The sequence below is a fragment of the Macrobrachium nipponense genome, chromosome 45 (genome assembly GCF_015104395.2).
Source record: "Macrobrachium nipponense isolate FS-2020 chromosome 45, ASM1510439v2, whole genome shotgun sequence".
Taxonomy (NCBI): Eukaryota; Metazoa; Arthropoda; class Malacostraca; order Decapoda; family Palaemonidae; genus Macrobrachium; species Macrobrachium nipponense.
In genome coordinates, this window is record NC_061105.1 from 37,986,298 (window position 1) to 37,996,558 (window position 10,261).

The 10,261-nt window shown below is 38.5% G+C and overlaps 1 protein-coding gene across 1 annotated transcript; it reads right to left on the bottom strand.

The window, feature by feature from the left end:
* Positions 1-480: 480 nt before the first annotated feature.
* LOC135214491 (trithorax group protein osa-like) lies at positions 481-3,832 on the bottom strand. Its single transcript, XM_064248857.1, has 2 exons — positions 2,913-3,832; positions 481-2,801 (listed from the first exon to the last, which is right to left on the bottom strand). Exons 1-2 carry the CDS (start codon positions 3,607-3,609, stop codon positions 1,288-1,290), a joined length of 2,211 nt encoding a protein of 736 aa, XP_064104927.1. The 5' UTR covers positions 3,610-3,832; the 3' UTR covers positions 481-1,287.
* Positions 3,833-10,261: the final 6,429 nt, after the last annotated feature.

Genomic DNA, 10,261 nt, shown 5'->3' on the forward strand with positions numbered 1-10,261 from the left:
ACAAATTGCGGCAGATATGTCCACACATTCTTTTAATATCCATGTAAGGATCAACCCTGTAAGACTTAATAAAGGTACTACATAAATTTTCTCTTTTATATTCTAAAATCAGGGATTAGTATGTTATTCATTCTAGCTGTTACTAATCAACATATCCCTGATACTGTACACTGCCACAAATCATCAAGATTATGAAGATGGTGTCATTTTTATTCATTCTATTATTCTTCATATGAAGGCTTCAGAAAACCACAGCAATGAAAATTGGTTATTAAAGTGACTGCCGAGTATTTTTCAGTTAAAATGTTTTGCACTGAGAATAGTGAAATGCATATTACAATTCTTCCTTTAAAACTTTCAATAATTGACCAAATGACAGTACCTGTACCCTTTGAAACCATTTTAATCCACATCTCTACATGATAAAATATATGAAAATATTTCAAAACAGGAAAATTATATGATGAATTAGATACCAAAAACCTTTTTCTATATTTATTTGTCACTTTATAATCTGATGATCATTTAACATAAACAATGATTATGCAATGAGGAAAAATATTGCAAATAAAATAAATATCAGGAACAATTTTTGCGTAATTTTCTTCAAGCATAATTTCTGCAATGGTTACAATACAGATTGCAAAATATAGAAACAAGCAAAATGCATTAACAAAATAGCTGAACATCAATTTTTCGTTGAATGAACCCATACAACATTTTCTATTGAGTAACATTCACTGTACAGTAAATACAACAAATAAAATAGCCATATTTTGCAGGAAATATAAATCTTTTTTCAAATAATTTTGCATATCTCTATCAATGCATAACTTAGACTGCAAAATTTAAGTACCAATTTGTTAAACAAGGAATTTTTTTACAACTTGACAATATCAGCATTGAATAGCCTCTTAATTTGAAACTGCAACAGAAAAGATATTCAAATGCAATGTTTGCTAAATTGACATAAGCAACAGTAACCATATCCTTTAAATGCAGATTGAACAAACTTTGACCCAAACAACAGCATGATGAATCCAAAATATATATACTAGAACCAAAGCATAACATTTTATAATCTCTAAAAACAAAATCAATCATTATCACTTTCTAAGCTTCAACAATGCCACTCTTGATTCACAGTAACAGCCCCAAAAATGCCAACTTTGTAAACAGACGCTGGGTCACTGCGGAATATCACAGTCTATAGGAACAAGCCTCCATAGTGCCTGACTAACACAATGCAGTGACTAGAGATGCATAATGACTTAGCACGGTTTATCACTACGCTTTACAGCAATTCTCTCTCGCAACGTCACTCAAGGGTCCACTGGTCTGCATAACGCTCAACTTCTCTTCATCAGTCCCCAACGAAAGTGACTGAAGAGAAAGGTCTGGGTTAGTTGGTAGTTTTTTTTCCCCTGGCTGCGTATCTTCTGGTTGCAGATCTGTGGTTTCCCTGGGAGAATTCTGCTCTGATCTGCTCAGCTCATCACAGCCAGCATCGTCTATGTTTTGCATCTCATGTGTCGATTTTTCCGCTTTCTCTGCACAACCTGGGGGAACTTGAAGACTGTTTGACTGCTGACCATTTCTTGACGCTAGAAGCTGTGCTAGTCGCGGGTCAATTTTGCCTGGGCTTCCAGGTTGCGATAATTGGATGCCCTTCAGTGCCATGATCTGTGCTAGACTAGGATTCCCCTCCACATGTGGAATTTGCTGCTGAGAAAATTGTTGTGACTGATGGATGCCAGTTTTCATCATACCATCAGTCTGAGAAACATCTTGTGGTTGCTGAACTCTACTGGCTGCTACAGCTTGCGTAAGTCTGTGGTCAGCATTAGGTGACATGGCAGCACTTGTTGGTGTGTGGAGGGGATGCTGTGGGTCAACCAAATTTGGAGGTACTTCTTTAGGTATGTGATGAATCTCTTTAGAATCCATTGACGAGTTGGCTTTTTCTGAGCCACCTGCATTCATGGCCTGAGCCTGACTTGGGTCAGCCACGATTACCTTGGCAGCCATGGCCTGAATATTTCCTGGGTCAACCATCTTTGGTGGTACTCCTGCTGTCTGTCCGGGACTTGGAGGATTTCCTGCAACAACAGCAGCCTGAGACTGTTGGTTTTCAGCTATTCCTGTAGGAGCTCCACCACCTGTAGCTATGGCCTGAGTTTGTTTTGGGTCAACCATTTTTGAAGAGTCACTTACAGCGTTTGCTTGAGTCTGTTTCATGTCTACCATGCTTGGGGGACCCCCTCCTGCAGCGATGGCTTGAGCCAGTCTTGGGTCCATCATTCTTGGATGGCCGCTGCCTGCAGCCATGGCTTGAGCCAGTCTTGGGTCCATCATTCCCGGATGTCCTCCTCCTGCAGCCATAGCTTGAGCCAATCTTGGGTCCATCATTCCCGGATGTCCTCCTCCTGCAGCCATAGCTTGAGCCAATCTTGGGTCCATCATTCTTGGAGGCAGTCCACCTGCTGCCATAGCTTGCAGCTGTCTTGGGTCCACCATTCCTGGAGGTCTTACACCTGCAGCCATAGCTTGCAGCTGTCTTGGGTCCACCATTCCTGGAGGTCTTACACCTGCAGCCATAGCTTGAGCCTGTCTTGGGTCAACCATTCTTTGAGGCACTCCACCTGCAGTCATGGCTTGAGCCTGTCTTGGATCTACTGTTCCAGGAGGCCTTAATCCTGCAGCCATGGCCTGAACATGTCTTGGATCTACCATTCCTGGAGGCTTTACACCTGCAGCCATGGCTTGAGCCTGTCTTGGGTCCATCATTCCTGGATGTCCTCCTGCAGCAGCCATGGCTTGAGCCTGTCTTGGGTCAACCATTCTTTGAGGTACTCCTCCTGCAGCCATGGCTTGAGCCTGTCTTGGATCCACCATTCCTGGAGGTCTTCCACCTGCAGCCATGGCTTGAGCCTGTCTTGGATCTATCATTCCTGGAGGTCTTCCACCTGCAGCCATGGCTTGAGCTTGTCTTGGGTCCATCATTCCAGGATGTCCTCCAGCAGCAGCCATGGCTTGAGCCTGTCTTGGATCCACCATTCCAGGTGGCCTTCCACCTGCAGCCATGGCTTGAGCCTGTCTTGGATCCACCATACCAGGTGGCCTTCCACCTGCAGCCATGGCTTGAGCCTGTCTTGGATCCACCATTCCAGGTGGCCTTCCACCTGCAGCCATGGCTTGAGCCTGTCTTGGGTCTACTGTTCCAGGAGGCCTTAATCCTGCTGCCATGGCTTGAGCCTGTCTTGGATCTATCATTCCAGGCGGCCTTCCACCCAAGGCCTGAGCCTGTCTTGGATCATGCATTGGCTGACTGCTAACCTGGGCAGGAGGAACATAAGGTTTCATTTGTTGCTGCTGTTGCTGTTGTGGTCCTTGTGGAGGGGCAGCCGACGGGGGTGGCAAATGGTACGGCTGCTTGCTGACACAATAGCACTTGTCATCATACAAAAAACACTTAATGTCATGTCCAGCATATTTGGCCTGGTAAGCATTTTCCGGGGGTAGCTGCAGTGGCTGACCACTCGCGCAATAGCACTTGTTGTCGACACTGTAACACTTGGGGTGATGGCCAAGCAGAGGCACATGCATCATTGCACAATGTAATTTTCAACAATCAATCGACTGTGTCAAAGTTAGTTTAGATCTGCAGCAACACTCAAGAAATCGAGAGGCGATCCCTCCCTCGTCTGCGCAGAGTAGTAGACAGAGCGCACGGAACGTCGCCGCCGTTGTCGTTGTCGTTCACGTACCGAGTGGCGGAGAGGTACTGACTCGACTGAGCGGGCGAACAAGCGATTTTAACCGAGTGATGATCCCGACTTGGGTCTGCCTGGGCTGAGTCACACAGATGCAGCTTGAGTTGCCAGTTGGTCTCTCTCTCTCTCTCTCTCTCTCTCTCTCTCTCTCTCTCTCTCTCTCTGTAGTGAGTTGCTAGTTATCTTATACGAGTAAACTTTCTTTCTCTCTTACAAGTCAGTGAGTTGCCAGTTAGTTATCCTATACCATGAGTAAACTCTCTCTCTCTCTCTCTCTCTCTCTCTCTCTCGCCGATTCGTGTTGTATCAGGTGAACGGAAACGTTTGCGCGAATGATGTAGTGTGATTCATTCTTCGTGTTCGATGATTTATCTATTCTTCCGTGGCCTACGAATACGAAATTGGGACGTCTGTCGAATTCGGATTCCGATTACGGATAACAATAATTTTCGTTTTTAGGTAACATTTTTTTCCTTCAGAATAGGTGATCGCTTCGCGTTTGTCTATGTAAATATTGAGGATTTAAACGGTCCTATTAATTCTCTCTCTCTCTCTCTCTCTCTCTCTCTCTCTCTCTCTCTCTCTCTCTCTCTCTCTCAGTACACACTCGCACACTTGTACTACACCCTAAGCTATACGATTCATTGTATGTTATATTTAACTCTTGTCAAACGAGAGAGAGATAATATACCATGTGTGGAACTGCCCTAACTACATTATATATATATATATATATATATATATATATATATATATATATATATATATTATATGCTAGGGCAGTACTACACACACACACACACACACACACACAAATATATATATATATATATATATATATATATATATATATATATATATATATATATATATATATATATATATATATATATATATATATATATATATATATATATATATATATATATATATATATATATAACAACAAAATACAGTGACAGTAATATAAGTAACTAGAAGCTGATGAAGGCATTTATTAACCCATTTTTCCTACTCCATCCTTACTAAGCACAGCTATTCTGCCCAATGTTATAGTATGCCACTTAACTTTGTATTCGGGAGCGCTATGGTAAGTCATCAATACTGGAACACACACATACACATACATTATACATATACACTATAGTTGCGCGTGGGTTGGGTGTTTAAATGAAGTCATTCTGGTATGGAGACAATATATCATTGTTTGGCTATTTATTTATTTATTTATTTATTTATTTATTTATTCTTTTGCGATGTATGAAATGACCCAGCAAAAGAGAAACAAATTGGAAAATATTCCTAGCAGTTCTGGAGCTTCGGTATATAGATGGTTTCAGACGACAAAAACAATTGGAAATTATTCATAGCAATTCTGAAATTTCCAGAATAGATGGTGTCAGACAATAGTTATTATATATATATATATATATATATATATATATATATATAAATATATATATATATATATATATATATATATTATTATGAACATTGATGATTACAACAATATGATTATTAGATTACTGGATGATGAAAATATATATACGAAGCTTGTATCGATTCCTTCGATTAGTGAGATACAGAAAGAATTTAATAGGCAGCTTAAGGCTATCAGCAGCCGGGTCATGATTAGAGAATTGCGTGATACTTTACTTAAAATGACGTCTGATAAGAATCCATTCCTTCTGTATTGTTATGGCATACCTAAAGCACACAAACGGGGTGTTCGTCCATTGAGACCCATAGTGTCAACGTGTGGTGCTCCTCAGTCAAAGAAGTTGAAGGGGCTCTTATCAATATTTGAAACTTGTTTGATTTTAACAAATCATTTGCCCAAGAGGATACATTTTTAAATTATTTGGTTCTTGAAACTGTAAATATTAGTACAGGCGTCGTTTGCACCACTCATACTGCCCAGGTTGTCTCTCTTTCTCCTGCCCAGGCATTGGAAGGAAGAACCCCCATTGCAGGTGCCGATGCAGAAGTTTTGGACGAGGGAACAGCCGAACACACAGAGGAGGTAGTTCAACCACGACGATCGGCTCGTCTTATGGCCAGACATTTGAAAGAGGGAATAACATGATTGGGATAATTTGTTTTTGTTGTTATCTCCCTTGGAGACGGTTCGAGCGTCCTGCCTGTCCTTCGTAACTTTTTGTATTTTTTTTAAGGAAAAATCAGTATGGCTGAGGAGGTTTGCTGATCAAGTAAACGAAAGCTCCCGTATTTTAATATATATATATATATATATATATATATATATATATATATATATATATATATATATATATAATATATATTAGCCATATTAGCCACAATGCCCTCTGCCATCTTAACTTCTCAAATTCTTTGCTTTGTGGCTATTACAATTTCATATGCATCTACTAGTAAAAATGACCGGTAGACTCAACACACACACACACACACATATATATATATATATATATATATATATATATATATATATATATATATATATATATATATATACTACAATTCTGAAATGTCCTAAATAGGTGGTTTTAGGCTGACAATCCTCTTACGAAAACAAGACTCAGTAATGTTATAGATCTTGAGAAAAAAATGAATAAAGATAAGACTCATTATTTAGATTTGTGAGACCAGATGGTTTCTGACTGATCATTCTCTCACAAAAGTGAGACTGAGCCGTCAAGTTTCATGCAGAATTAATGATACGTTAAAATTCAGAAGTATTTAAAGAGAAATGGAGGACATTTTTTGTTATTCTAGACAGATATTCCGGAAAGCCTCAGATTATAAATAATGATATAATGAGAACCTGAAGGGGGAGGTGGGGGAGGGGGCTTGTTGGGGGAGGCAACACTAGAGATGATAATTATATATAATCGAACCTCCAAAAATAAACAGTAAAATTTCCAAATATTTAATAAGAAAAAAAAATCACCAATACACATCGAGAAAATCAGATATCTATTAACATTCTGACTTGTGTTTGTCTACTGTTACAAGGGTAAACCCTCTCTATGTATATGGTTAGGTAAAAATGCATAAATGTGAATTATGTATATTTAATACTCTTTAGTGGAAAAACGCGGTCTTAAATTCCCAGCTTCCTTTTGACAAGTTCGAACTTGACAGCGGGAAAAGAGGGTGAGCGGGAAGGGTGAAGGAATTCGTAGTGTTGGAAAAGATCTCGCTCTCTCTCTCTCTCTCTCTCTCTCTCTCTCTCTCTCTCTCTCTCTCTCTCTCTCAACAACTACAAAAAATAAAGACAAATCAAATTGCCGGAATTTTGACTGGTCGGGGGTTGGGTGAGGGTGATTTCGTACAGCTGTGGTAAAGATCTCTCTCTCTCTTTCTCTCTCTCTCTCTCTTTACAACAACAACGACAGAAAGACCAATAAGACTGTCGGACTTTTGACGTTATTTTCGTAAGCGGAAACCGCAAAAAATTAAATAAACGTAATAATCTATTGTTGGTTGTAGTGGGTTGGACTGCGCCTCCTGTTCCTCCTCAGTCCGCGCCTGCGCAATGCGCCTCATCATCCGACGTCCAACCACAACACCTGACGCGACCCTGACCTCTGCTGACACCTGACAAAGATGAATTTGACCGTAGTTAACTGACTATATGCCCTGTCCCTTCTACTCCGTATAATATAAAATCATTGACCTATTACCATTCGTTTTGTGTTGCCTGGGAGAGAGAAGACGTCCACACAAGGCTATTTTTTTTTTAATATTCTGCAACACCTTACAATACTGATACACTCAGACGATACGTATTCTAAGAATGACAGAGAAAAGTGGCCATCACTGGAGATGTCACCACTTCACCAAGATCAATTTAGTCCCGAGTCATTAATTATGGATATTTTTTGTTTTGTTTAAAATTAATCATTTTAATCTGGTATATTCCGGTTATGGCATTTAAATGAAGCAGGAGCCCATTGTCGTCTCGTGGTTTCTCAGCTAATCCTGTTTTGACTTGTTTCGTCAAGTGTGAAGAGAGAGAGAGAGAGAGAGAGAGAGAGAGAGAGAGAGAGAGAGAGAGAGAGATTGTGTGAGGGGTTCTGAAAGAGAGAGAGAGAGAGAGAGAGAGTGGGGTTCTGAAAGAGAGAGAGAGAGAGAGAGAGAGAGAGAGAGAGAGAGAGAGAGAGATAATCTGTGTGGGATTCTGAAAGAGAGAGAGAGTGTTACAAGGAGTTACAAAGATTGGGATGTATCAAAGAGAGAGAGATTGTGTGTGGGGCTCTGAAAGAGAGAGGAGAGAGAGAGAGAGAGAGAGAGAGAGAGAGAGAGGAGAGAGATTGTACGTTTGTGTGTGTGTGTGTATGTATGTCGATAAAGAAGGACATTAATGAGAAATCAATCAATGCGTCATCGAAAAAAATATATAAGATAATATACTAACAGACAAGTCTGAACTAGAAGGTATATTATCACCTCAGGTTATCTTCATCTCCAAAACCTTCATATATCAATCATTGTCTATGACTCAAATTAAAGACTATTGGTACGCTGAACAAATTTGTACAATTATAAACAGAGAGCTATTTGAGTTATTTGAGTGCTGTGTATGAAAAAAAACTATGTAATTGTTACATGAAAGTTCCTAAACACAAATATCGTAATCAAAGAATAACGTATTTTGTACCCTGTGAGACTACTGGTACGCTGAACATTTGTATAATTATCAACAAAGAGCTATTTGAGTTATTCAAGTGCTGTGTATGAAAAAAAAGTGGAATTGTTACATGAAAGTTCCTAAACGCAAATATTGTAATCAGAGAATAACGTATTTTGTAAGCTGGATATTTCAAATGAAAAAAAAATCTCCCCAAAGTGAGAGAAGGCCAGGTCACAGATTCTGCAATTTACGTTGACTCATCACACACACACATGCATCATCACATTTTTCCTGCTGAGGCTGCTCGAGTGGTGAAATCGTTGCAGGCATAAAGTACAAACCTCCCGTAATGCCTACATTGCACCACGTGAGGTGTACTGACGGCACTACCCCTCTACGGCGCGTATTACTAATATAACTAATATAATCTTTCCTATTCCGATTAACCTTTATCAATGTCATTTCCTTGGGTGCGTATGATCGGTGTGGTTCCTCATGATAAGAGAGAGAGAGAGAGAGAGAGAGAGAGAGAGAGAGAGAGAGAGAGAGAGAGTGGGGGGGGGGTAACGTTTGCTGTCCAATTAAGCTCGCTTCACAATGCTCAAGGTCATTCACCTACGAATATTTCACATCTAAGTATATGTCATCGCTGCGATGATCTGTCGTCAACTCTGTTTGTCCTATTTTGAGGACCAGATAGCCTCCGAGTTCCTAGAAGTTCTGGAGGATGGGAAATCCTACAAAGCACACATTCCCTATACAGGGAAAATTCTTGATGCTTTGTATCTTATAGTTGGGGATTCCACAAGGAAGGTCCCTCCCTAAATGCCAAGTAGGTTTGAGAACAACTTGAGCCAGTATTTGATAAAAGAAAAAAAAAATTCCCAAGAACAGAATCACCTTTAGTATTTGATAGAATGATTGATCATAGTTAGCATTTAGTCATAGTATTAGTTAACCATGGCTGTACACATAAACCAAATTCGGGATGTATAGAAAGCAATGTTATACTATTTATATACTTGTAGATAGATATCTTACATTTTACCTGTAGTGAGAGATATGGTTCTGTTAAACGTTAACTGAACCTTGGAAAAGGAGGGGAGACTTAGACCCCAAAGTCTCCCCAGTAAGTGACAACATAGTCATTATATATATGTATATATATATATATATATATATATATATATATATATATATATATAAATATATATATATATGTATATATTATATATATATATATATATATATATATATATATATATATATATATATATATATATAAAGTTGTGTGGCTATGCTGCTATTATGAATATATATATATATATATATATAATATATATATATAATAACTATATTATATATATATGATATATATATACATATATTCATAACAATACACAATACAGCCACAACAATATAGCCACACAACTTTATATATATATATATATATATATATATATATATAATATATATATATATATATATATATATATATATAAAGTCAAAATCCACGAGGGAAAGACAAGCGATGAAGTTCTGCAAGGCCTTTCGACTTCTTGTCCTTTACTTAGCAGACTGAAAAAAATATAATAATAAGTTTACAAAGAAAGCTCGTATAAATGACAGATGGGGATTGCAAAGGGGGAAAAAAATGTGCACCTGGAATCCAACACGATTGAAGAATTAGCGGACCTATCAAAACGGATTAAGAGGTTTTACAAAAGATTAGGCCAAAAAGCTCATAATGATAATAATAAAAAAAGGTGACTGACCACCAAAAAAACAATAACAATTTTTTGCAAGGTGAGCATAGAAAAAATATTAAACATGCGAATACGAATAAAATCACGGACTTAATTATAAATTAGTA

What these genes read in the sequence shown, in the direction of transcription:
- LOC135214491 (XM_064248857.1), bottom strand. Translation starts at nt 3,609, where the DNA reads ATGATGCATGTGCCTCTGCTTGGCCATCACCCCAAGTGTTACAGTGTC. An exon ending in GGCTCAAGCCATGGCTGCAG is followed by an intron (nt 2,802 to 2,912) that starts GTGGAAGACCTC and finishes TGGCTGCTGCAG; the next exon opens with GAGGACATCCAGGAATGATG.